This window comes from Scylla paramamosain, chromosome 47, assembly GCF_035594125.1.
Source record: "Scylla paramamosain isolate STU-SP2022 chromosome 47, ASM3559412v1, whole genome shotgun sequence".
NCBI lineage: Eukaryota > Metazoa > Arthropoda > Malacostraca > Decapoda > Portunidae > Scylla > Scylla paramamosain.
Genome location: NC_087197.1, coordinates 177337 through 203762, shown reverse-complemented (window position 1 = coordinate 203762; position 26426 = coordinate 177337). Strand labels below are relative to the sequence as shown.

The window sequence follows — 26426 nt, the reverse complement described above, 5'->3', positions numbered from 1 at the left end:
ATAACATACATACGTTTTGGTTTCTCTGGCCAAAGGACCATGCTTGTGTGTGTGTGTGTGTGTGTGTGTGTGTGATGGTTACTCTATCTACACTGGGAGACAGAAATGGAGACTGCAAATAATGAGAAGTTTATTAGTCTTTCATCATCCCTCAACTGAGTGAAAAAAAAAATGTATACATAAAAATAAAAGTAGAATAAAATTAAAAATAAATAAATAAAAAACTAACAGCCCAATTCATTCTCTCAACTAGTGGCAGCAGCATCCTTGTCACTGGCCACCTCCATGGGCTGTGTATCATCTGGTGGGGGCAGAGCAAGGGGTGGGGCGTCCTCTGGGAAACCTTGAAGAGTCCCCTGCACCCGGCCGGCCTCCATCTTACTGTACAGCTTCTTGTAGCGTCTTTGTTCCTGTTGGGGGAGTGAGGCAAGGCTGGTCAGAAGCTGAAGAGCTACAGGTGACAGAAGCATGGCTACATTTAAAAAAACTGAGGTAATGGCAGTGAAATAACTTGAAATGCAACTAATTTTCTACTGGAGAGAAAGAAAGAGTTACAGTTACACAGATATGCAGGCCACAACAGGCCTTGCAGTTTTCATGATGTGACCTGACAAGACTACTAAGATGCTACTACAAGAAAAGGACAGGAAAGCCCAAACAGAGTGAGACAGACAGAGCTAATTCTGCATTGTCTTACTCATTTGATCCCACATAAACAAGACACCACTGCCAACCTCAGCTGAGATGGATGGCTTCATCTTCCTTAGTGCGGCTGAAAAGTGTCTTCTGGCCACGAGTCTCCTCTCTGCTGAGCCATCTGAGGGCTGGCTGGGGCTTGAGGTGGCTGAGGAGGAGGTGGTGGCATGGATGACCTCCCTGATGAGCTCCTTACCAGCCAGGTACACCAGCTGGTCACAGTCAGCACCAGAGAAGTTGTCACACAGCCTGGACACTTCCTCAAGCTTGACGTCAGGGGCCAAGGCAGGACACGTGCCATTCTGGGGGACATAACAGGGAAGGCTCCTCAGTTTAATATTAGTAAGAAAAGGTCCTTAGTTTAATTTTAGTCTTCACAATAAAAAAGCCTTTTCAATTTATCCTTAGCCCTCTCAGCAGGAAAGGCCCCTCAGTCTAATCTCAGCAGACATTCCTGGCTTCCTTCCTTACCTTCGTTCTGGCTTTAAAGATGGACACCCTGCCTTCATAATCTGGGACATCGACATAGAGAAGAGTGTCAAACCTCCCTGGCCTGGTCACAGCTGGGTCAAGGATGTCAGGCCTGTTGGTGGCTGCAATGACATACACGTCCTCTCTCTTAGCAAACCCATTCATCTCTGTCAGCAGGGTGTTCACGATGGTGGTCTTGCTCCCGCCCTGTCATGTGGGGTGGGGACAAGCATGTTAGGTTGTGACTGAGGCTGTGTCTGATAACAATGCTGTGCTAATATATTAATCTCCTAGTATTGTAAGGACTTGTCAACTGAATACCACACGATCCACTTCTATTGTATCTCCTGTTTCCCCTCAGTATGAAGTCTTATCTACTCATAATGTATTCCTAAGACTCTTATCTATGCACCAAGCTGGCAATTCCACACAGGGCTGCCCAGATATAGCATCACATACTCACACACATCATTTACGCTCTTAGCCCGTCAGTCCCTGGTGGAAAGGGACAGTCTTGTGGACCACTGTACTGCATGCCAGGAGATTAGGCATAGCACAGTTGGCCACAAACACATCCACAGTTCCCATTGAATTTAAGACTGAAGGAAAATGTTATGGACATTGGAAATACGGCAGGTGTTGACTTGTGGCTGTGACTATTACAGTGCAGCAGACAACAAGCAGCCTCACTCCTCACCTGTTCTCCTTTGCTTCTCACAGGACACAGGGAATCAAACTCGTCAAAGAAGATGACGCACGGAGCAACGTTTCTGGCCCTGTAGAACACTTCCCTCACCGCCCGCTCACTCTCTCCTTGGTACTGCAATGACAGTGAAGGAAGCATGATGAGAGAGAGAGAGAGAGAGAGAGAGAGAGAGAGAGAGAGAGAGAGAGAGAGAGAGAGAGAGAGAGAGAGAGAGAGAGAGAGAGAGAGAGAGAGAGAGAGAGAGAGAGAGAGAGAGAGAGAGAGAGAGAGAGAGAGAGAGAGAGAGAGAGAGAGAGAGAGAGAGAGAGAGAGAGAGAGAGAGAGAGAGAGAGAGAGAGAGAGAGAGAGAGAGAGAGAGAGAGAGAGAGAGAGAGAGAGAGTTCCCTTCTTTTCTATACTATTCCTTCACATTCTGTCCCTCTCCTCCACTCACCATGTTGAGCAGCTCTGGCCCCATGACTGGCAGCAAGTTCACGCCAGCCTCATTGGCCACCGCCTTGGCCAGCAGAGTCTTGCCACACCCTGGAGGTCCCCACATCAGCACACCGTTGGGCCGGCTCAGTCCAAGCTCCTCGTGCAGCTTGGCAAACTTGATAGGTTCCTGAGGTGTGATGGCAGCATGAGGTTAAGTTATCACAGTAACACCACACCTAACATCACACCTAGCTACATCACAACCCCTCACCTCACCCTCCACACAACACAACCACAGTTCAAGATACACCATGGACACAGAGCAGTCATGTCACACATCATGCCAGCCACACAACATCCCACACCACACTTGTTTTGTCCTGGGTTCCCCTTAAGCCCAGCCTCTCTTGTTTGTAAGTCAGGGAGTGTCTGTAAAGTACTTCAAACTCAGACCAGCCAGTCACTCACAAGGATCTTTTCTCTCAGTTCTCGCTTGATGTCCTCCAAGCCGCCAATGTCCTGCCAGGTGACGTCCGGGACAGTGGGAAAGCCTTCTCTCTTCAGGGCGGGAGTGATGTGCTGCAGACCAAGGAACAGTCATGAGCAATGTGTGTGTATGTGTTTGTGTGTGTTTACTGAGTTGCATTCTATGTGGCCTGAGATAATGTATCTTCCTTTTCACTCTTCTTTCCTTTTCCCTACATCCTACTGTCGATCTATCTGTGTGTGTGTGTGTATGTGTGTGTGTGTGTGTGTGTGTGTGTGTGTGTGTGTGTGTGTGTGTTTCCAAGGGTGCGTACCAGTAGTGCCTCCATGAAGTCTTCCATGGTGACAGTGACAGTGATCTTCTGCTCCTCAGCCTCACATATCATGCCCAGATGGCCCAGGAAGTCCTTCACTCGATCCTCCAGAGAACCTCCCTTGGTGCCGTCACGTAGACTCACTTTCTTCCTGCACACACAAACACAAATCACAAATCAAATGAACAGGCAAGGAAAAAAGCAATTTAAAGACCTAAAAGAAACACATGGGGAGACCCAGACAAAGTACCACACACACACACACACACACACACACACACACACACACACACACCCTAAGCCCCGTCAGTCCCTGCTGGAAATGAACAGTCTTGTGAACCACCCTGCTACACCACAGCCGGCCACACACATCCACAGCAAGGCCCCACAGCATACACTGGTTTACCCCTGCCCCTACTTCAATCCTGAGACCACAGCAGATGAAGGGTACTTTCACAGCAAGGCCTGACAGCACATACTGGTTTACCCCTGCCCCATCATAATGAGAGTGTTCCCTACTCCACATCTACTCCACACCAGATGCAGGGTACTTCCTCCTAATTCCACACACTTCCACTTCTCTCCTCTTGTATCTTTCACTCCCGGATCAGTGCTGTGCGTACCTCTTCCATGCCAGACTCTGTGCCTTCTCCACCAGCTTCTTGAGGTCACCTGCCACGTAGCCTGGGGTGCGGTAAGCAATCTCCTCAAAGCTGCCGCCCAGACTGCTGTCCACAACGCAGCCCTCACACAGCAGCTGTGGAACCATTGCTGTGCTTTACTTTGTGTCTTGTAAGTGGTTATGCTGCTAATATTGAAGTGTGTGCTGCGTGAAGTGGAGATGTGGTGGGTGGGCTGAGGAGGTGTCAGGAGCAGAATCATGAACTCTGAAGGGCATCTCAGTTAGAAGTACTTGTTTTGCAAGTGGTTATGCAGCTAATGCTGAAGTGTGTGCTGTGTGGAGTGGACGATGTGATGGGTGTGCTATGGAGGTAAACACTGAGGCATGCTGGGAGGAATAAGGAGGGCCATATACAAAGAGAAGTGTCTGAGTTACAGGAGCCTTTCTTCCTCTCCCTTTGTCCACTTTGCCTAATCTTGACTACTTTTAACCAATTAATACAAGTTATTTAGACATCCAGCAGTGTTTTCATCATTCTAGAGATACTGCAACGGATTCTGCACCACCAAAGGGAAAAAAATGAGAACCCAACTAATCTCTTTTGAAAGCTGTTACAAAGAGAGCACACAAATTAATTCTGAATAGATTTAAGGACAAAACAAAGCATTAAACCCCATTTTTCCATTAATTTAAAGCCTTTTTTACACAATTTCTTTACACAATGCTTGCAACTCCCTGTATATCCTGGAAAAAGAACCCTGCACAGTCCCAGCCTTACCTTCAGTATCTTGCCCCGTGCCTCCTCAGTGGGGATGGCCATGAACACCTCAAGGTCAAAGCTTCCCCGTAGGTCCCAGTCAAGCTTCTCTGGACGGCTTGTTTCCCCGAGCACCAGCACCTGCTTGTCCTTGTGTTTGGTTTTGAGGTCTGTGGGTGGATGTCAGGGTGGTGAGGCGGCCAGGGAGGGTCACATGAAGGGAGGGAAGGAAGGGAATAGACAAACACGGTGGGTTTTTGTAATGTATGTGATGGATTTCTGGAGAGAGAGAGAGAGAGAGAGAGAGAGAGAGAGAGAGAGAGAGAGAGAGAGAGAGAGAGAGAGAGAGAGAGAGAGAGAGAGAGAGAGAGAGAGAGAGAGAGAGAGAGAGAGAGAGAGAGAGAGAGAGAGAGAGATAAATGGAAACAAAGCTAAGACTGTGAACTACAACTGAATAACCTACAAGAGGAGATGAAAACATGAGAAAGGTACATCTATTTGTATACACACCACACAGGGCGGCCCAGACAAGGCACACACACTCCCATACACTCACAGACAAGGAACACGACTCACTTGCCAGACAGGAGGACAGCTGAGTGGAAATTCTTCTCTCTAAGCCCTTGGTGGTGCTGCTGTCCTTGGGCGCCACAACATCAAGCTTCTCTAACAGCAGAACGCAAGGTGACAGCGAGGCCGCCTGCTCAAATACCTCTGTGATGCGCTCCTCACTCTCCCCAGACAACCCGCCAACCAGCTCTGTGGCCGTCACTCTCACTACCGGTGCCTCGCATGTCTGTGTATGTGTGTGTGGAGGAAGCAGTGCATCAGTGCTTGTCTAACTGCTTTTTATGAGTCTTGTTACTCATAGAGAGAGAGAGAGAGAGAGAGAGAGAGAGAGAGAGAGAGAGAGAGAGAGAGAGAGAGAGAGAGAGAGAGAGAGAGAGAGAGAGAGAGAGAGAGAGAGAGAGAGAGAGAGAGAGAGAGAGAGAGAGAGAGAGAGAGGAAGAGAGAGAGAGAGAGAGATCTTAATTTAGTCATGAGTCAAATCAAAGTACAAAAAAACCAACACACCAGTCTATCTCCAAGCATGGCCAGCACTCACCCCTGCCAAGGCCTGTCCAAATGTGGTCTTCCCGCTGCCAGAGGGACCCGTCACGAGGGCCGACTTGATGAGGGGCTGCAGCACACCTGGCCACCGCAAGTTGCCAGCCAGGTCACAGATTTGCTGAGGAAGGAGACGTGTTTGTAACTCAGTGATGCATAACTCTTTCTGTCAGCAGTCCTATCTATACACCAGGCTGGCAATCCCTCACAGGGCAGCTCAGATGGAGCAACACACACACACACACACACATATTCAGACTCTCAGCCCTGTCATCCCCTGGTGGAGAGGGACAGTCTCATGGACCACTGTACCAGGGTGACATCTCACTTCACATGCAAACAGCATTATACTGAGAAACATTTGAATAACAGGTGCCACACAACCTAACCTAACCTGACATACATACCTCCTCAAGCGCCTCAATGCCTGCCATGTCGGCCAACATGATGCTAGATGCCTCTGCTGTGAGCTGCTTCTTCTTCTTTCTCTTTATCAGTTCCTCTATGTCTCCATCCCTCTCCTTCTCCTTCTTTCGCTTCTTCCTTGCACTTGCCTGCCAAGGGAGAAGTCAGTCTCTCACTTTGCTCTCTGTTGCTTCTATTTGTATTTTTCAATACACAATGAAAATAAAAAGACAACAGTTAATATATATATATAAATATCGTCAGGGAGATATAAAGCTATGCAACTCACCTCTGGCGTCCTGGTTCCGTTGAAGGAGGAGTTGCCCTCAGTGTCCAGCACAAAGAAGTCATTTTTCTTCCTGAAATAAAATGTGCATGAGGGAGTGACAGATGGCAGCAGGTGGAGGAAGAGCAGCTCACACACCCATCAACAGGACAGCTCAGTCTGCACCAACTACAGACACTCGTTTTGACGTAAAGGGGTTTCAAACAAATGTAGGTTTACAAGTACAAACACATTCCTTACTTGGGTCTGGGGGAGGAGTTGGCAGAGGCAGACTTGTACATCTTGGTCAGCATCACATTGGTATTCTTCCCCTGCTGCACATCACAAGCAACATCAGTACACAATATGCAGTGACATCTGATTATAGGATTTTCATCAATTTTAGTGCATGAAATTAAATCTGTCAATGTTTTGAAAATCTGCAAGTTTATAGTCTATCTATCTGTCTATTCCACAGTGAGTCATGCTTGTAGCTCAGAGACGCACAGTAACCCTTTCTATCTACAGTTCTTACAGTTCTATCCATCTATACACCAAACCAGCAATGCCACAATGGACAGCCCAGACAAGGCACCACACACTCACACACACCATTCACATTCTTAGCCCTGTCAGTCCCTGGTGGAAAGGGACACTTGTGGACCACCATACTACATCCCAGCTTAGGCCACACACACCCATAATCCAAAACACTTCCAGTCCAACACATCCAAGGTAGAACACTCAACCTGTCAGTCATTCACCGCAGACTGCCACGCCTCTTGTCACTACTTGTTTCCATGTTCCTCCTCCTCCTCCTCCACTCACCCTGGGCAGTGTGTCAGGTTCAGTTATCTCCAGTATGTCTGGGCCACCTCCATCGCTGTCCTCTATGTCCTCGCCACTGTCCTGGTCCAGCTGTTGGCAATACAGCTGCCACTCATAAGCTGGGAGGGGAAGGCAAAGATACCATAAAGGGAGGATACATGACTGAAATGCTTTACTTTCTCACCATGACTATTCTCAAAGGCCACAGAGATGATTAGCGGGGTTCTCAAGGGTGTTTCTCCTTTTAATAAAGTAGAAATCCTTTTAATCTATCACTAGAACTGCAAAAATGCCCTTAAAAACCTGCCTAACTTATGCTAGAGCCTTAGGAAAATAGTGGAGGGGCAGCAAGGAAGTGTTTGAGAATGTGGTCTGGAGAGGAAAGTTTAGAGGGGACAGAAAATGACCAAAGAAGAAATGGAAGTAGCATAAAAGATGTTGAGAGAGGAAATACAATGACTGAGGGGTGGAAGAAATTGAAAGTAGCATAAAAAAAAGAGAAGTAGAGGAAACAGGGAGAGGAAAGGTGATGTGGATGGACATGATATAAGGATGGTAGGTGGAGGAAAGTGTGGAGTTGAGAAAAGCAATTGACTCTCACCTTTCTCAACACTCTTCATAAAGGCTTTCCTGTTCTTGCCCCGGAACTCACGGTAATTGTTGATGAGGTGGTCTGTCATGTCCTCCAGGTCCACGTGCTTGTTCTCGCTCATGAACTGCAAGGAAGGGCGCATCACTCTGGTTCACAAGGTATATAGGGACTTGCAGGCACCGTGTTAACAGAAATCGTATTAGAATAAATGAGTAATGGAAAGATGGGTGCTAAGGTATCTGACTTGTTAAATTGTACATGTTGCCTTTTTTTTTTTTTTATGTAGGAGGGACACCAGCCTAGGGCAACAAAATCCAATAAAAAAAAAAAAAAAAGGCCCACTGAGATGCCAGTCCCCAAACAGGGCCCAAAGCGGTAGTCAAAAACTGAAGGATATTTATATGGAGAGTGAATAATACTAATCCCTACAGATACCCTTGTTTATTAATCTTAACTTTAAATATAAATGACAAACCAATAAAAATGCAGGAAAATGATAAAGTTCCATAAGTATTTACCTCGGTGTAACACAATAAACATCTGGGCAGACCATGGCAAGAGGAAAGCTTCATATGAATTCAATAAAATCTAACATATGTCAACTTAAACTGAACTTGTGGGAATAAAAACATGTGTGAGGCGAGTCATCTGTACCGCACACAAGCCCCGAGCCTCACCTTCTCCACCCTGGCGGGCAGTGAGCGCTCCTGGAAATAAGGCCGCTTCATGGTGTCCTCTCTGCCGCACAACGGGCCACACAATGCCTGGCCTTCCTGCTGAGTGTTCTTGCTATGGGTAATCCACTCTCTGCTCCTCTTGTTTCTGAATTATGATGAATTTTTGTTATTACTGCTGTTGCTGGCGGTGGCGGTGATAGTAGCAGTGTTAGCAACGATCCAGTGAGCCTTATAAGGTATACTACTGAAACAACATTTGCGTTTTATTAATTTCCCTGCTGAATCCTTCAATGTGTACATCACGAATGGAAAATGAAAACATTAGTAAAGCATTATACTTTGGCCCTGAGACAAGCTGCCCGTCTGGAAATTAAGAGGCCAAGGATATTTCCCTTATACCAGCGGTGGATACATGAGGTAGCCTTAGGAGCTAGGAATACAGAACAGCTCCTTGACCTCTCCATCACTAAAGGAAGCAAACGTGTATCTTCTCACCCTCTGGCTCTTGTTTTCTATCTCTTTCCTTTCCTTTATTCCTATTAACCAAAACTGAAGTACTGTTCTCTTACTTTTCTCAATATGACGATTTTCAAAGTGTCTTCCACTCCTTCATGTCCTTCTCACTCTCCGACTCTTGTTTTCTTCTGTTTCCCTCCTCTTACTTCCCCAAATTGGTGTGTTGTTCTTTTTGCTCCCTCAATACACTTTATACCGAAATCTACCCGTCTGTATAAGGGTGCAACGATTTCGCCTTCTCCAGAGCCTCTCCTCCATGTGTTCAGTCTTCAGGCGCCAGGAGTATAAATGTTTGGCTAGGATGTACTGGACAATGGATAGTAAACAATATGAAAAGATCGGTTTTATGTGCTGGCTGGACCTGCAGGAAGAAAAGCTACTTTGCTTGGGTGTGCCATGACCCGAGGCCCATGTGGACTGTCACGGCAGTCAGGGAAACAGCGCCCTTCTCCCCGACACACACTCCCCGAATCTTGCAATGGTTTGAGGCGCCCAGGAATTCTAAAAAAAAAAACACATTACCCCAAAAAAATAATAATAAAAAAGTAACACCCCACAAAATAAGAAAATCAAAGTGACCCTAAATGTAAGAGGTGTTGTGGAAGCAGCAGCAGCAGCAGCAGTGTGGCGGCGCCGTGTGGTGTAGGCCGCCCTGCCTTATTCACACCCCCAACCACCTATATAGCCTTGACTTGAGCCCCGAGTCACGCTTCCTATGCCGCCATGCCCCCCAAGAACGCCCAGAAGGGAGGCGCCGCCCAGTCCAAGAAGGCTGACCAGAAGAAGAAGGAGAAGATCATAGAGGTGAGCCCACTCTTGCCCCGGACATGTGTTACTCTCTCTCCTGATTTGTACCATTGATTCATGCCCCACGCGCCGCCCACGCCTCGCTGTTGGCTGTAGGGTGGCGTTCTGCGTCAAGTCAGGCTAGGTATTGTGGTGCAGCTGGCAGTGTTGCGTCATGTCACGTTTCACTGTCAGGGAAGCTGTGCGATACTGGCATAACCACTGGAGTCATTCAGTTCATTAAATTCGCTGCTCGTCGCATCATTGTTTAGATCACCACTTCAGAAATAACGTCATGTTTTTCCCAGAAATAAACAGGCTGTTAGACACGGTTGGGGATCTGGTGGGAAGGTGGGGTGTTACAGACGAGAAGGCAAAAATAAACCAAATTTGGACATTCATGAACAAAGTCTGACATAACGCCATATTTTGAAAAAACTTGGGAACTCTAACCAATAACATAACCAAACTGGAACCCTTACCAAATTTGGCCACTCATAAAAATCTAAGGACGTGACGCCAAATTTTGAAAACCGGAGAACATTCTAACCCAACCAAAACTGAACCCCGCTTAAGGACACTAGCTTAACCATACATAACCACACATACACTGACCATACCCTCATAAATGTGAACCCAAGCACTTCCTTTCTCCACAGGATAAAACGTTTGGCCTGAAGAACAAGAAGGGCGCCAAACAGCAGAAGTTCATCCAGCAGGTGCAGCATCAGGTGAAGTATGGTGGGAACAAGAGCACCCGGGAGCTGGAGAAGGAGAAGGAGACGAAGGGGCTGAAGAAGGATGAACTTAAGAAGAACCTGGCTGAGATTAATGCTATCTTCAAGCCAGTGCAGCAGACAGCCAGCAAGGGTGAGGGGAAGGAAGAGGAGGAGGGAGAGATGGAGGAGGAATAAAGGTAGAAATGAAAGAAAGATGAGGAGGAGGAATAGGAAGAAAGGCAGAAAAGATTGAAAGAAAGGAAAGGAAAGATCAGAAGGAGAAGAAAGAAGACAAGTAAAGCAAGAGGAGGAGGATAAGGAAGTGAAATAGGAGATGGAGAAGGAGAAGGAGGATAAAAAGACTTGAGATAGGACATTTTTGTACATATTGGTACCTGACCTGACCTGACCTTCCTTCCCTATGCAGGCAGTGACCCCAAGTCCATCCTGTGTGCATTCTTCAAGCAAGGTCAGTGTGGGAAAGGAGCTAAATGCAAGTTTTCTCATGACCTCAACATTGAACGCAAGGTGGGTAACTGTGTGTGTGTGTGTGTGTGTGTGTGTGTGTCCTGATCTTTCTCTTCATTCCTCATTCATATTCAAAAACTACCTTAATTCTACCATCTCTCTGTCCTTTTCAGCATCTCTTTCATACTTGCATTAATAGTAGTTGTGTGTGTGTGTGTGTGTATGTGTGTTCATTCCTATTCCCTAATCCTATTCAGACTGTATTCCACCATCTCCCTCACCATCCCACACAGTATTAATTGCATATTACGCGTGTTATGTGCGCACTTGTCAAGCATACTCTCCTTTTCTCCTATTCCTCACTGTCGTACTATACCTCCACCCCCTCCCTGTCCTGTCTTGGCATCTCTCACACGTTTCCATCAACAGGCAGAGAAGCGGAGTGCCTATGTGGACATGCGTGACAACAGTGACGAGACAAGTGCAGACTGGGATGAGGCAACACTGCAGGAGGTGGTGGAGAAGAAGCATGGCAAGGAGAAATCACACCCAACTACTGACATTGTGAGTATAAGGAACTAGGGTCACTGTGGGGGTCACTCTTAACGTCCCACTAATTTGGTTGGTCTTTCCTTATTTTATATGTATCTGTTTTTTTTAGTTGTTCCTTGACCTTCCCTAAATCTGTTTGGTTGATTAATTCATTTCTGTCCTCCCCAAATCTGTTCTTTATTTGGTTTTTCATTCCTTACCTCCCCCAAATCTCTCTTGACCTTTTCTTTACCTCTGAACCTCTATTAACTGTTCCCTCCTTAACCCCCCCATTTGCATACAAGTATTTCATAAAATCACAACACAAAGCTATTAGGCCTACACATGGCAGTCTTTTAATGAAACACATCTCTGTTTCCACCTACCACTCCTATCTATAAATTCATCTAACCTTTGAAAGCTCCCTAATAACTTATAACTAACAATAACATCCTCAGCATTCATTCAATAGCCAGTCTTCTAAGTAAACATGCATTCATATTATCTATTAGTCTTATAAGTAAACCTGAATTCAAATCGTTCATTACTTACCTTACCTTCCCCAACAGGTCTGCAAGTACTTCCTGGACGCGGTAGAGAATGGGAAGTACGGCTGGTTCTGGGACTGTCCTAACGGCACAGGGTGTATCTACCGCCATGCCCTGCCCCCGGGTTTTATCCTGAAGAAGGTGGGTGGGTGGTGGTGGTGGTGGTGGTGTCTGTGATTCCTGTTGTGTGTGTGTGAGGCTGTGTGGTAAAATAATTTGTTTGCTTAGAATAATTATATACACACAATACAAAAACACATATAAAAGAGAAGAAACACTCAGAAAAACAAGAAAACAAGAAACACACACACACACAAAGGGAACAAGATTAACAGAACAAAAAAGAAAACAATTAAATCCTATAACACACACACACAGATGCCCTCTCTCTCCCTCTCAGTCTCACCCACATTCCCTCCTACAGGATCGCAAGAAGATGGAGAAGCAGAAGGAGGAAGTGAGTTTAGAGGACCTGGTGGAGCGGGAGAGAGCTGCCCTTGGCACCAACACCACCCGTGTCACCCTGGAGACTTTCCTGGCATGGAAGAAGCGGAAACTCAAGGAGAAGCAGGACAAGGAGAAGAAGGAATCGGAGAAGAAGAAGAAAGATTACAATGCAGGGAAGGGCTTTGGGGTGAGTGGCAAGATGGTGGTGGTGATAGAGGAGGAAGAGGAATTGAGATAGTAATAAGGAGAAGGAGGAGGAGAAAGAGGAGGAAAATACATAGTAGCAATAGAAGGAGATGAAGAGGAGGAGGAGGAGGAGGAGGAGGAGGAGGAGGAGGAGGAGGAGGAGGAGGAGGACCAAGAAACACCACCAGCAGAAGTAGGTGAAGAGAAGCCAGTCAGCAAGTCACACCATCATCCTAAACTTCCCTGCCTTCTTTCCCCCCCACAGCTGTCTGGCAGAGAGATGTTTACCTTCAACCCCAGTCTGGCAGCAGGCGAGGACGGCCTGGAGGAGGGTGATGAGTCCCTGGATGTGCGGAACCTTGGCAAAGACCCAGAGCAGGAAGAGGAGCTGCAGTTTGAGGTGAGTGAGGAAGAAGCATTGTGAGGGGTGTGAGGTTGGGAAAGCAGTTTAAGGGGAGTGAGTGTGGTAAGGAAGGTGGTTTGAAGCTGTAGTAGAAGTTTAAGGGCAGTGTTTGAAGTGGTATTAGAAGTTTTTGGGGAGTGAGTGAGGTTATAGTAGCAACTGAAGTGGTGCATGTAACCTGAAGACTGAGTGACAAATGTACAGTGTTTTATTCCCTGCCTGTGTCTCCCTCAGTACAAGGAGATTGACATGGCCAAGCTGATGGAAGACTACGTGGAAGTGGACACCTCCAATGTGACCATAGCCAATGTTGACCGCTTGCAGCAGCTCAAGGATGACCTTGACCTTCAATCAGGTGTGTGTGTGTGTGTGTGTGTGTGTGTGTGTGTGTGTGTGTGTGTGTGTCATAGTTGTTTGTAGTGGCATCCTGTTCAGCTTCCTTTCACACAAACATGCTATATCCCAAGACTTTTGAGTTGTATCTGCCTTACCTTTAGATTACAGATAAGAACCATGAGCCACATTTAGTCTAATACTTCTCTTCTGTGCACAGCCAAAGCTGCCGCTGCTGCCGCTGCTGCTGCTGCTGCTGCTGCTGCTGCTGCCAGCGAGGAGGACAGGGCAGAGGGAGAGCAGAGCAATGCAGAGGGAGCAACAGCTGTGGACATTGATGAGGCGCTGTTTGATGGGGACGACGAGGACCTGGATGAGTTGGAGGAGGAGCTGGAGGACTTGACAGTCGCGTAGAACAGCAGCAGCAGCGACAGCAGTGTCTTGGCCGGCCTCTCTGCCTTGCAGCGGCTGCCACCCTGCTGTGAGTCGCCTGTTCTGCAGGCTCTTGGCTTGCTCTGTGTGCGTTGCCTTCCACCTCAGACACCACAAGTCTGTGCCTCGAGAATGTCCTCTGTGTGGGATGTTGGGTGGAGGCACAAACTTATCAGCAAGTTTACAGGAAGCAATGCAGACAGACAAGGGAGCGGCACGAACAGGAGCCTTCTGCTGTTGTCTGCTGCATTCTTGTGCTCCCTGGCCTGCACCACACCTGTCCTGTGGGTGACTGCTGGCTGGGGAGGTGACTGCCACATCACTAATTACCAAGTCATCAGTCCAGTTATCATTAATTTTGTGTAATAGTTCCCAGAATTTACAGACAAAAGTAGTTCCCATCCCAGGGATGTCAGGCTGTAACCTGAGGAAACTGTAGATGCTGCAAAACATGAAAGGTTTCCAGCACACCAGTGAGGTGCGAAACAGGAGGAGGCTCAGCTCGAGAAACACTGCAGCTGGCACCAAGACGGCCGGCAGGGGCAGCAGTGGCAGGGCACAAGAACAACACGTGCCCGGCACTGGATGGGCTGCAACAGATGACCTTAAGTGTGCACTGCTGCCTCCCTCCACTGCACAGTGACAGAGGCAACGGTCTCTTGCTGGCACGACTGCGGCCTCCTGGTGCAGCGAGACTCGCAGCACCGCAGACACTGCTGCCTTTCAGTGTTCACTGTACATTATGCACTGTGAAAGTCACAGTCTGGGCTGGACACTGGGATGGGGGTTTATGCAGCAGCCTGTCTGATTCTCTCTTTCTCTTTTCACAGCCAAGTTTCTTGGAATGAAGCGTTGCAAAAGTGAACTAACAAAACACGTGCTGTGTTGGCAGGTGTCTGTGCACACTTTGTCCAGACATGGCAGGGTGGGGCTTGTCTTGCTTGTGTGGTCTTGGTGTCTTGTTCAGGTATTATGTTATTGGACAAACTTACAAAATAAACTTGTAGCCGGGTCATGTCTTCAGCTACTTAAGTATTATGTTGTTGGTTAGTTATCTTTGGAAATTTTATGCAAAGTAATTTGATTGATTAAAACAAGTTGAACTTATTATGGAGGAACTTTTGTAGCTAGCCAGCTTGACAATTTAAACTGAAAACACTTGTATTAATTTCATTGGGCAAAGAAACTTGTGATATGCTTACACTTGTGATATTTTACTGGGGAAGAAGTGTTTGGGTGAAGCCACAGCAGACGGTTGGCTGGTGGAGGTGGTGGTGCAGAGTTGCACTAGGTATGTTAGGAGCAGTCAGGAATGAGGGACCACCACCAGCTGCCCGCCTGCCTGCCTGCCATCGTCCCTCCCGCAGTGTAAGAAGCAAAACATGTGGTACTGGTATTTTATTGAAATCACTTGAGTTAGGAAATACATATATTTTAACTGAAGTGAATTTTACTCATATGTTAAACTTGTGACCTGTTATTCCTAGCCTGTGATTTTAAGGTAATCCATCAACCATGTTTGATATTCTGATTTGTCAATTTCCACAAGCGACGTGAAAGACGGAGAGTCTCCCTCAGCGTGTCTTGCATTGAGAGTGTGAGGCACGAGGCACCGGGAGTGTCGGTGAGGCACGGAAAATGAGGAAGATGGGCAAGTGGAAAGAAATCACCCACTTAGGACAACAAGACAAGATGACGACACTCCACGGTGAGCGTGTCACACGGGCCGCCGGCGTGCGGGGAATGGTGAGAGCAGTGGGTGTGAAGGCAGTGCAGTGCAGCCTCTGGCCAGAGAATGCCTGCCTTGGCATTGCTGCTTCATGCTGGATTTTTTGCTTGAATCAAGCTTTGAATACCTTCCCTTTGCTTCTTCTCTTTCCTATAGTTGTAACACACCTTTAGGAGAACAGCGGAGTGTTTGGGGGTGTGGGTGGATACTGCTGTTTATGAATTGTTATAGATTCTACAGCCACAAGTGTCGGCGGTGGTGGTGCACGCGTGGCTGCCGTAATCACATGAGTCGGCTCGGCACTTGCGGTCGAGAGACTCGCATTGGAAGTCCTTACCATGTTTTGAGAAATACAAGCCTCATTATCAAGCTCTTTTTGCCTTGACCTTGTTTCCTAAGTGTAAGTGGTGGTGGTGGTGGTGGTGGAGGAAGCCACACAGCAGTGCCGGCAAAACAGGGAGTCCCGCCTGCATCCCTAATTTTCTGCATGTGACATTCTGGACGAATGAGTGACAGCCTTTATAGAAAAGTCCATCTAAATTTAACAGTGGATACATTGTTGGAGGGTATTTGTTAAACAATAATGGTTTTACATCAGAAATTATGGTTGCAGAGTGAATTCCCTTCCTTGTTATAACAGATCCATTTGCATAGGAAAACACTACAAATATGCATACTTGCTATTGAATTATCACATTAACCTTTTTATTGTTAGAGAAAATATGTCTAAGCAAGATTGTATCACAAGGTACTCTGACTAAGGAGACCTGCAGCAACAGGCCAAGTGTGCTCCTCCCCACAACACTGTGTGGTGGCACTGGCAGCCCTGCCTCTCTCTCTCTCTCTCTCTCTCTCTCTCTCTCTCTCTCTCTCTCTCTCTCTCTCTCACACACACACACACACACACACACACACACACAGACAGGCATGTCCCTGGGAAGAGCGGGACACAACACCAAAGCTTCTTGCTGGCACTCACACTCCAGACAGTGTGGGGTGCATGTTAAAAGAGGCTGCAGCTGCATCCAAACCTTATCTGAGTATGCACCACAAAAGCTCCCAATCCTGTAGCAGTGAACACCACTTCTAAACTAAGTAACTCCATTTAGCGGCCTGCACTGTGTACACTGTAAGCACACTTGACACGTATACAAGACCTTAGCAGAGGTGACCGATCATGTCATCACATCCTTCAAAAGACTGTGTTGGGACTGCTGTTGTATCTCCAGATTGAAAGATACCTTTAGCTTAAAAATGTGGCTATTACAGGGCTGAGCTTTGTGACATGTGCATACAAGAGTACAGTTGTTGATACCAGTGACTGGCCCAATGACGCTGCCACACCAATGCGCACGCCCTTCACCGTCTGTTCACACCTTGACTTGGACCACTTGCCACTTGCCCCAACCTTGCTGTGATCTAGTACCATTGGCTTCAATAATTTCAGTGCTTAGGGCAAGGTGAGGATGGTACCTGGCACAACCACCCCAGTGTTATGGTGCTAGAGATGGAGAAGCTGTTGGTAATGCTGCCTGAGACAAACTTGTTAAGTGTTTGAGGTAGAATTGCTAACACCTCCACCCCTGGTACCCTAAACACTGGGGATGTTTTCAGCCAGATGTCACCCTTGCCTAGCCATGATGTGTGCCAAAATTCTTGCAGCCGACTGTACAAGATTAAACAATTTTGACTTCTGGTGGGATACAAACTGAATTAGCCACAGAAAACAGGGATGCTTAGGCCAACCAGTGGGTGAGACATTGGTGGGATACAAACTGAATTAGCCAAAGAAAACAGGGATGCTTAGGCCAACCAGTGGGTGAGACATTGGCCTGGTGGAAGTGTGGCCATGGCGATGCACACTGGAGTGGCAGGAGTGTGGGGTAGAGGCCACATTGCTAGGGGTAAGAGCTGCAGCCACAGCCTCCCATGGCCAGGGTGAAGTGGTGGTGTCTGTCTTGTGGGTTGCACATCACTCATTCACTCTCATTCACTCAACACAGTATAATTACAACAGAATGGAATGTAAACAATCACTACATAACAAAGCAAAATCACAAAATAAATACTGTAGCCTCTGATCTTCCTATATAAACACATAATATATAATACTGTATGTACAAAGAAAAGTTTGAAGTACACATTCACTAACCATTATACTTAACTATAATCATATTCAATAAACACTGGAAAACACAACAAACTGGCAGGTCACCACTACAGGGACAAGCACACCCACCAAGGCGCCTGGGTGTGCTGACTGCCACGACCTGACCTGCGACCTAACAAGCAAAACCTTTCGTCCCCCCGAGCCAGGCACTATCACAGGGTCACGCAGGAACGCCACCACATCACGACTGTCCCTTGTATCAGTCCCTGCTCTAGGTTATTTCAAAAGTGTTAGTGGTGGTACGTCCTCTACCAGATTTCCCTTGCAAACAGTGACTTCCAATGGGTTCCGTAAGTCATATTGGTGATTCAGAATTAAGAGTTTTATGTACTTATAATCTGTCTCAGTTTTGTATTTAAGTAGAGGGTATGGCTGTGCTGTGGCTGTGGGGCTCAAAGTTCGCTGCTTGGCTGGTCTCCAAGGCTGCACGTAAGTCACAAGGTTTTACGGTCAGTTTTTCTAACATTTATATTTGGTCCACAAGTTGCAATCAGTTTCATGACATTTATACTTAACCTAAGCATCCCAGTTTTCTACAAGACAAATTTACTTGACTGCATCCCCCTCAAACTGTCTTTATTTGTGATGACTGAAGGGTGCGAGTGTGTCTAAGGTGATGCGAATGCCAGCTTTGCACCTCACAGCTACAGTGACCATCATACCTTGCCACAGTGACTTGTTGAAGCACCTCAACGAGTTACCTCAAGAAAGACCCTAAAAGTTAATCTAATGCCAGCTATATAACCTAACAGTAACAACCTCATCACTTCCTACTCTGCACTGATGTAATTATTGTCACCTGAGGATATGTCACTTAAAAAAATAGGCCTGAAAAGTTAATCTAATATCATTTCATGTAGATAATCTCAGAGTAATAACCTCGTAACCTACTCCGCATTGATGTAAGGTTAGGTCAGGTTACCAAGTGGCATTACTGAGATACAAATCTCTTCAGAAGGAAATATTTAAGTCTACATGAGATTCCAGATAACCCAAACCACATCTCATTTTCCACACTGCACTCTAACTTAGCAAAACAAGGTGTGCATTGCCATAACCTACAAGATCATCAAATCAAATTCACACTATCAGACCTAATCCTAAGATCTTGAAATGGAGAAAACAATGAAATTAGTTGGATTATTCCTAACCTCAGATCTTGAAATAGAAGTGACAATAAATTAAGCACCATTATAAAGCATCAGGCCCTGTATTCTGAAATGCTTTGCTCTCTCATCACGACTATTTTAAAAGGCCACAGACGATTAGCCTGGTTCTCAAGTGCTTCTACTGTTAATCATGTAGGAATCTTGTAAATCTTGTCACTAAACTGTAAAAACACCCTTAAAAATCTGTAAAACTTCAAGTAGAGGCTTTTGGAAGTAGTGGAGGTGAGGCCAGAAGCATTTCAGAATAGGGCCCAGATCTTGAAGTAATCAGATTCTGGGAGTTAAGTTTTTCAGTGTGTCAGGAGGTACAATTCTGACAGGACTGAGAAACTGACAAGAGCAGGGACTTGTTGTGCACACATACACACACACATACACACACAGTCATGGGCTAACACACCACACTCCAATTAAATGTTGAATTTCAGTACAGGCAATCGCTTGATGTTGGCTACTAAAGACGCAGAAACACGCCAGCCATACAATGACTCAAGGCTCTGAGTGGCCAAGTGGCTGCTGAACATGTAGGTGCTGCAAGACAAGCCACACTGATTTGCATGCTGCTGGAGACAAACGCACATTCACAGCAGCGAGGCACTCCATTTACATAGCTGATTCCTCCGCCAGGCCAGCGCTGCATCTTGGCCTGGCAGGTTCTCAAAGCCTGAAACCTAATGGCACCAGTGGCTTTCTTCCTTCCTGTGTGTTCCCTTACTGGTGATTGTTGAAGGCTGAGCTGTATAGTGTGCATAATGGAACAATCTGCAAGGCATTATAAGGTATAGAATCTATCACATCTTACAGACAAGTTACATACTAGAATTCAAGGCAACAAACATTTTGACTATGAAAAGGTGAAGTGGTCACCGACGTGTTTCCACAGATAAAACAAATTTATATACGTGTCCATTTGCTGAAACATTTGCTTGCTCACACTGAACCTGCATGACTGAAGTGTTGCTGCAGTGTATATCTGACCCTCACACAGCGGCAGCATTGGTGGCGAACAGTATGACAGACTGAGGCAGCACTACCACCAAGACCCTTCCCTTCTATCACTTTAAAGGTTGAAATGTTCTATCACTCAGCTCACAAAAATAGGTCTATGCTCAAAGCCTAAATAGCTACGAAGAGGAACATGGAGGCACAACCGAGAAGAAAATATTCATCCTCTCAAGCCCTGACAAAAGGAGACATGTGGTGATGGCCAGAGCTTGGGGTGAGTGTATGTGATGGTGCCAAGGCCCTCACCTGCCTCCCACTGTTCACTGAGGCACACTCCCCTCCACTGCCACATTGCCAGAGTGTGAGTCGTCTGCTGTGAACCGCCAGCCTGATTCCACTTGTACCCGACACACATCCCAAACAGTGAGTTGATGTGATGGAAGTAGAATTGGTGTGATTCAAGCCATACACAGTTCACAGTGGGCAATTCACACACTGGCAATGCTAAATGAATGTGGAAGTGGAGGGAACTTAGTAAATATTTCTGGATTTTCAACCTAAGGAATCTAATATCTGTATATAGCATGACCCCCAGTCTTTTGTGTAATTTGGCCTAACTTGACCTATACTTGAAGGGTCTTAGATGTATTTGTGAAGGGAAACTGAACCAAAGCACAGTGTAAGATTAAAACAGCAGTGACTGGGAGGCTGGACATGAGAGCCTTGCACCGTATAAGTCACAGGTATGCGGTGATGAGCCATGGATGCAGAGGAAGGGCAGCTACTCTATTCCTTGATGAGTAGTGTAGTGATAGGTGACTAGGTGATGCTACTCCAGGCAGGCTAAGTGGAACCAGGGCTTCCCATGCCACCTGTGATGTGATGTGACAAGCGATGTGTGGCTGCAGTGTGCCAACTAAAGGTGAAATGACAGGAAGCAGTCACCCCTTACCCTGTAGAGTGTCAAAGCACCTGACAGCTTCCACACAACCCTGGTTCTGTGCAGGAGGCACAAACATATTTAAACCTTTTCCCTGCTATTCGACAAAGTTTCCCTTAACCAGTGACCATTTAGAGACATTTCTTGTAGACGCTCATAAAGAGTTCATACAGTTTTTTGTGTTGCGTATTGCAGGGAAAGGGTCAGAATCCAGAGAGGGGACTGATAACTGGTCCCTTCAAATTCCCTTCCATGTCTCCTCAGAGTGTGTGGAGGGCTGTGGTGCTGTGGGGCAGAGTGAGCAGGGAGGAGTGAGCTGCTGCCTGATGAGTGAAGTGTGCCTCAGTTTGTGACAGTGGCAGACAGAACACTTGCTGGAAAGAGGCAGCTCTCCCGAGGGTGTGCTCTGGCTGGCCGAGTGTCTGTGGTTTGTGTGGCAGTACAGTGATTCTTATTTGACATTTTGCATACAGTCTAAATTCTCCTGCAAGTCGACCAATACAAAAATAAGCAAACTCATTTCAACGTGGAATTTCTCGCCCGCAAAGTAACTAGTTATGTCTGTAAAAACTAGATTGTTGTCTGCAGGAAGGGGATTTCCGAAGATGATTATGGGTCACCTGAGAGTCCACAAGCCCACACTGCAGGTCTTGCCTCACTACACCTGTTACCACTAATGTCATGGCCTTTTATCACAATGCACAGTACAGGATGATGTAAGATAAGGATATTACTAGTGGCTTTAGATTTAGTGTACAAATGCCCTTCACTTGTGAGAGGCAGACCTTCAGGTGACCACTTTATCCTGAAATGAATAAAGACGATGTAAAGATGCAATCATAAAACCAACAATAAATGACCAAAATTTGCACCTTGAGTGTGTGACAGCAAGAGCACGACGGGACGCAGGTGAAAACAGTCTTTGTATGCGACATGGCACAGGAGAAACAATACACAACACAACCTTGCTCTGAAGACTCCCCATGGCTGACCCACACAGGTGCTACCTTGCTGGCAGGGCAGTGAGGCACGGAGGAGGAGAGAGAAACCATCTGCAGCTGACAACGTGAGAGAGAAAGCAACACCATCCCTGGCACGTCACAGCCACATGAGATGCCGGCCAGGACGTCACCCACCAGGGAAGAATGGCTCTCAAACGCTGTTGTTTCTCCCCTCCTCCAGTCCAGCGCTCCACACATACACACGTGGCAGACTAGGGGGAGTATGGGGGTGGGGGGTTTCCTTCTAATGGCGGGGGTGGTTCACGGTCCATCAAGCAAGGGTAGCCGGGGGAACTTCCAGGGCCAGCCAGGGAGTCCAGGCCCTCCAAGCCACAGTCCTCCATGAGGGGCGCGCTGTCTGGGGGCTGGAAGATGTGTGCCGGACGGAGCCAGCTGCACCCCACGGCCAGCACTGATAGGCCACCTGGAACAGCACAACAAAGCCACCTGTAACGGCCTTGTCATGGCCTGGTGGAGAGGGACAGTCTCATGGCCCAGTACACTACATCCCAGGAGCTTAGGCCTGGCACAGCTGGCCACACATACCCACAGCAAGGCCCACAGCATAAAAATAACAATAGTAATAACAAAAATAATAATAACCACACCAGGAGCTTAGGCATACCACAGCAGGCCATGTACATCCACAGCAAGGCCCCACAGCATATACTGACTCACCCCTGCCCCTTCATAACAGTACTGCTCCTTGTCCCAGACCCACTCCAATTCAGAGACCACAGCAAATGCAGGGTACTTCCACAGCAAGGCTGACAACACACACTGCCCTACCCCTGCCCTTCATAATGAGTGTTCCCTAGTAGTTCTGAGCCAAATAAAGGACAAGAAAGAACCTTGCATCAACAAAACACAAACACATCCCCCTCACACAGCCATCCCAGCCATGCACCAGCTCCCACCACCCACCTGCCAGCACCAGAAGATAAAATCCCACGTCAAACTTGACCTGCACCCTGTCCATGGCGGAGAGGCCGTGCGAGGGTTTGGTGGCCTCCTGCAGTGCCTCCAGTAGCACGGTGAGGCGGTAACACACGCCCACACTTGCCACGCATGCCCACACTGAAGGAAATAATGCAGTTAAAGAAATAAGATGAATAAATATCCACAAAAATATGAAAAGATAATAATGATATGTAATGAAAAATATAAATATGTAAATAAATAAATGGAATGATACCAAATAAAATACTAAAAAATAAGTAAATACAAAAAAAAAAAAATAAATAAATAAATAAAATAAATAAATAATAATATACTAACACCAAAATCTCCAGTTTACTAGAAAAATGACTGAAAAGATAAACACACACACACACACACACACCCGCCACAATGCTGGGTAGAGCGTTCCTCCTGAGACACCGTGCTGCCTTGCCAGCTGACCCTGCCAGATCGAGTATGAGCTGTACAGAGGCAGCACACAACATCAGGAACACCAAGCCGATCACCACCTCTAGCAGCGACACGATGTGGGGCGTCACACACAGCTCCAGCTCTAGGGGGGCGGAGGAAGTGCACGGTGAAACAGAGGCGGTGGTGTTGGGAATGCAACATAAAGGGAACTGCAGGAAGACACTAAGCCTTACTCTCGGCAGTGAAGGAAGATATTAAGCCTACTCGTGGCAGTCATAAAAACACAAGGGTTGGTGCAGGAAGCTATTAGGCCTACATGTGTAAGTCCTTGTATCAAACTTGCCTGCCTGTTTCCACTTGTCATCCCCATGTGTATATTTGTCTAGTCTTTTAAAGCTCCCTAATGACTCAGCACTAATAACCTCATTACTGAGTCCATTCCTGTTGTGTTTATTTAAGGTGAAAGAAATACTGCAAGTCTATCAACTATATATGAGGCTGGCAATCCCACACAGGCTGGCCTACACAAACCAACAAACACACAAACACACTGAATGACAAAGATGTGTATGTGTAAGGAGCACTGAAAGCTTTAAAGATAAACGTGACAAATTAACTTTAAAAGATGGGATATTACGAGCTTGACTCAATCCCACAAAAATAACAATAAGGTAAGAACAAATGCACAAACACACTTTCTCTTGCTCTCTGTCACCTTCGCCGTTGATATAGTAGATGTATGAAGCTGGGGCATCAGAAGAGGAGGGGGCGTCATCAGGAACAGAGTAGAAGGTGGTGGAAGAGGCGTCACCATTCACTCGGACAAACTGACCGGCGAGGAAGAAGAGGTAGAGGCTGAGATTGTTAGTGGAACAGCCGCCGCCATCCATCCAGAACCACCGCGGCTGAAACACTGCCACACACACCACCACCACCACAGCCACGTTGACCAGCTGCGGATGAGTGGAGAGGATGAGTTATTGATTGGTGGACTAATTGACTGACTGGCTGAGTGGAGAGGTGGGTGAGTGGGTGGATGACTGACTGACTGACTAACTGACTGACTCCCTGATTGACGGACTCCCTGATAATCCCATTACCCACAATATAGATACTTACAAACACCCTTACGACCCCCTTTCACCCTTCCCCTCTCACCCTCTCCTTCAATCCATCAACTCACCCCAGACAGCAAATTCCTTTCTGTGTCCAAGCAGGCAGAGGGGCGGCAGTGGAGGCGACGACGGAGCGCCCTTCCACTGGGGTAGCTCGGAGGGGCTTGCATGGCGGCACAGACAAGGGTGAAGGGGAGGGGGCTATATGACTGGCACCCCTGCTTCACTAGTACAATGCCTGCCCATCACTGTCTGGGTGCTGATGACCTCTGTGGGGGTTTGCCTTGCAGTGCCACACCTGTGTTGGCATTTGTACCTGTAGGATTTTATAATAAGTTTGGTTAAGTTAGATTAGCTATGTGTGTGTGTGCATGTGTGTGTGTGTATCTGTCTGAAAGAGAGAGAGAGGAAAACAACTGGGATTTTTATCTTCTCTCCCTGATAATCCTATTATCCACAATGTCTATTTGTGTTACTATATACTTGCTGTGTGTGTGTGTGTGTGAATGTGTGTGCTTATCTCTTGCGCAGCTGTCTCTTCCTGTATGTACTGGCTGGGGTAATGATTCTCTCTCTCTCTCTCTCTCTCTCTCTCTCTCTCTCTCTCTCTCTCTAAGGGGTGTTGGTTAGGTTTGTTTGATGTCATTGAGACCCAAACCAACTATGATAGATTTATTAGTTAAGGTAAGAGGGCAGAGGAGAGGAGAGAAGAGGAGAGGAGAGGAGAGGAAAGGAGATGAGAGGAGAGGAGAGGAGAGGAAAGGAGAGAAGAAAAGGGAGAGGGACAAGAAAGAGGTAAGAAGAGAAGAGAAGAGAAGAGAGATAAGGAGATAAGAAGGAAAAGAAGGAGAGATGAGGAGGAGGAGGAGGAGGAGGAGGAGGAGGAGGAGGAGGAGGAGGAGGAGGAGGAGGAGAAACAAGAATAAGCAAGCAAGAATGGAAGGGCCAAAGAAGTAAAACAGTAAAATAAACAAAACAAATAAGAAAAATTATAATAAAAAAAGGAGGAGGCAGAAGAGGGAGAGGAGGAGGAGGAGGAGGAGGAGGAGGAGGAGGAGGAGGAGGAGGAGGAGGAGGAGGAGGAGGAGGAGGAGGAGGAGGGAGGAGGAGGAGAAGAATAAGCAGGAATAAAGAAAAGAGCAAATAATGAAGAAGAAATAATAATAGGGAAAAAAATAATTGAATACTATATAAAGAAGAAGAAGAAGAAGAAGAAGAAGAAGAAGAAGAAGAAGAAGAAGAAAGGTTAGATTAGTGTCTTTACAGATGATTAGGTTACGTAAGTGTGCTCAGGTAGTCCAGATTTCCCCATCTTTCAAAATATGGCGCCAAATCCTTAGACCTATTCACAAATGTCTAAAGATGGCATGATTTAAGTCTCCTCCCCCTTCCTTCCCTAACACACCTTCCACCAGGTCCCCAAACTTGATGGCGATAGAGAACGAGAAACAAAATATAAGACGTACTGTGTTTAAACTACGATAATATAGGTTTGGGTAGCGAATACAAAAGGAATACAAAGGAAATCCAAACGGCGAAGGGGTCCGGTAGAAGCACTATCAGCAAGGTTAGCGAGATCAAAGGGTTGATACCGTCGCGGGTGTTCTAAGGGCGTGCGGAAATGTAATTGGTTTTCCCCGACAACACTGTTTTGCTACTTTCATAAATTTGGTTTGTTTTTGCCTGTCTCACCCTCACACCTCGCCTTCTCACCAAATACCTAAGCTTGCCTGTTCTGGGGAGGGGCGGCAGCAGAAATCAAGGACCAATTAGTCAGATTTACCAAAACAGACGAAGACTTTACAACGACAACAAAACACAAACACACACACACACATACATACATATACACATACAAACACACGCCTCTAAACTCCTAATTACTGCTGGCTCACCTGGTTATATGAGTAACTGAGGCGAGAACACAGAAATGTAAGAGGGAGACAGATGGTGGTGGTGGTTGTGGTAGTGGTCAGTCAGTCATTCCGTCTTACCAACGGGGCTTATTCTTATTCTTGTTTTCACTTTTTTTTATCATTGTTTTTCCGTATTCTAGTTATTTTTTGGTGTGTGTGTGTGTGTGTGTGTGTGTGTGTGTGTGTGTGTGTGTGTGTGTGTGTGTGTGTGTGTGTGTGTGTGTGTGTGTGTGTTATTATTTAAAGTTGTGATAGTGTTATTTTTTTTGTTTTGTTTGTTTGTATATGCATTTTATTATATTTGAAATGCAATCTTATAAGTTAATCCTCCTATTCGTGCTTTTCCATGTATTTTCGGCTT

General features: G+C 46.6%; 3 protein-coding genes across 7 annotated transcripts; 1 reads left to right on the top strand and 2 right to left on the bottom strand.

The window, feature by feature from the left end:
- Positions 1 to 113: 113 nt before the first annotated feature.
- Positions 114 to 22722, bottom strand: LOC135095072 (nuclear valosin-containing protein-like). Of its 5 annotated transcripts, none has more exons than XM_063995748.1 (19): positions 22588 to 22722; positions 11913 to 12107; positions 8341 to 8485; positions 7673 to 7787; positions 7072 to 7190; positions 6505 to 6578; positions 6268 to 6337; positions 5981 to 6127; positions 5572 to 5694; positions 5043 to 5262; positions 4488 to 4636; positions 3711 to 3844; positions 3088 to 3238; positions 2756 to 2866; positions 2307 to 2474; positions 1865 to 1987; positions 1168 to 1374; positions 735 to 998; positions 114 to 410 (listed from the first exon to the last, which is right to left on the bottom strand). In XM_063995748.1, the coding sequence occupies exons 2-19, from the start codon at positions 12017 to 12019 to the stop codon at positions 246 to 248; spliced, it is 2592 nt and encodes an 863-aa protein (XP_063851818.1). In that variant the 5' UTR covers positions 12020 to 12107; positions 22588 to 22722; the 3' UTR covers positions 114 to 245. The 5 variants fall into 5 exon arrangements, with proteins under 5 accessions (XP_063851818.1, XP_063851819.1, XP_063851821.1 ...); XM_063995749.1 differs by having other exon boundaries at positions 6505 to 6575; XM_063995751.1 differs by lacking the exons at positions 11913 to 12107; positions 22588 to 22722 and adding an exon at positions 10263 to 10536.
- LOC135094875 (zinc finger CCCH domain-containing protein 15 homolog) lies at positions 12018 to 13691 on the top strand. Its single transcript, XM_063995350.1, has 5 exons — positions 12018 to 12032; positions 12333 to 12542; positions 12807 to 12941; positions 13179 to 13299; positions 13498 to 13691. Exons 1-5 carry the CDS (start codon positions 12018 to 12020, stop codon positions 13689 to 13691), a joined length of 675 nt encoding a protein of 224 aa, XP_063851420.1.
- On the bottom strand, positions 21876 to 24319 carry LOC135094874 (transmembrane protein 127-like). Its single transcript, XM_063995349.1, has 5 exons — positions 24218 to 24319; positions 23750 to 23987; positions 23006 to 23176; positions 22588 to 22740; positions 21876 to 22087 (listed from the first exon to the last, which is right to left on the bottom strand). Exons 1-5 carry the CDS (start codon positions 24317 to 24319, stop codon positions 21876 to 21878), a joined length of 876 nt encoding a protein of 291 aa, XP_063851419.1.
- Positions 24320 to 26426: the final 2107 nt, after the last annotated feature.

Coding starts and splice junctions, on each gene's coding strand:
- LOC135094875 (XM_063995350.1), top strand. Junction 12,543..12,806: donor ATGCAGGGAAGGGCTTTGGG/GTGAGTGGCAAG, acceptor TCCCCCCCACAG/CTGTCTGGCAGAGAGATGTT. Junction 13,300..13,497: donor TGACCTTGACCTTCAATCAG/GTGTGTGTGTGT, acceptor TTCTGTGCACAG/CCAAAGCTGCCGCTGCTGCC.
- LOC135095072 (XM_063995748.1), bottom strand. CDS start 12,019: ATGGCGGTAGATACACCCTGTGCCGTTAGGACAGTCCCAGAACCAGCC. Junction 5,263..5,571: donor TTGGACAGGCCTTGGCAGGG/GTGAGTGCTGGC, acceptor ACACATACACAG/ACATGCGAGGCACCGGTAGT. Junction 3,239..3,710: donor CAGAGTCTGGCATGGAAGAG/GTACGCACAGCA, acceptor TTGTGTGTGCAG/GAAGAAAGTGAGTCTACGTG.
- LOC135094874 (XM_063995349.1), bottom strand. CDS start 24,319: ATGCAAGCCCCTCCGAGCTACCCCAGTGGAAGGGCGCTCCGTCGTCGC. Junction 23,988..24,217: donor AAAGGAATTTGCTGTCTGGG/GTGAGTTGATGG, acceptor ACTCATCCGCAG/CTGGTCAACGTGGCTGTGGT. Junction 22,741..23,005: donor TCTACCCAGCATTGTGGCGG/GTGTGTGTGTGT, acceptor TATTTCCTTCAG/TGTGGGCATGCGTGGCAAGT.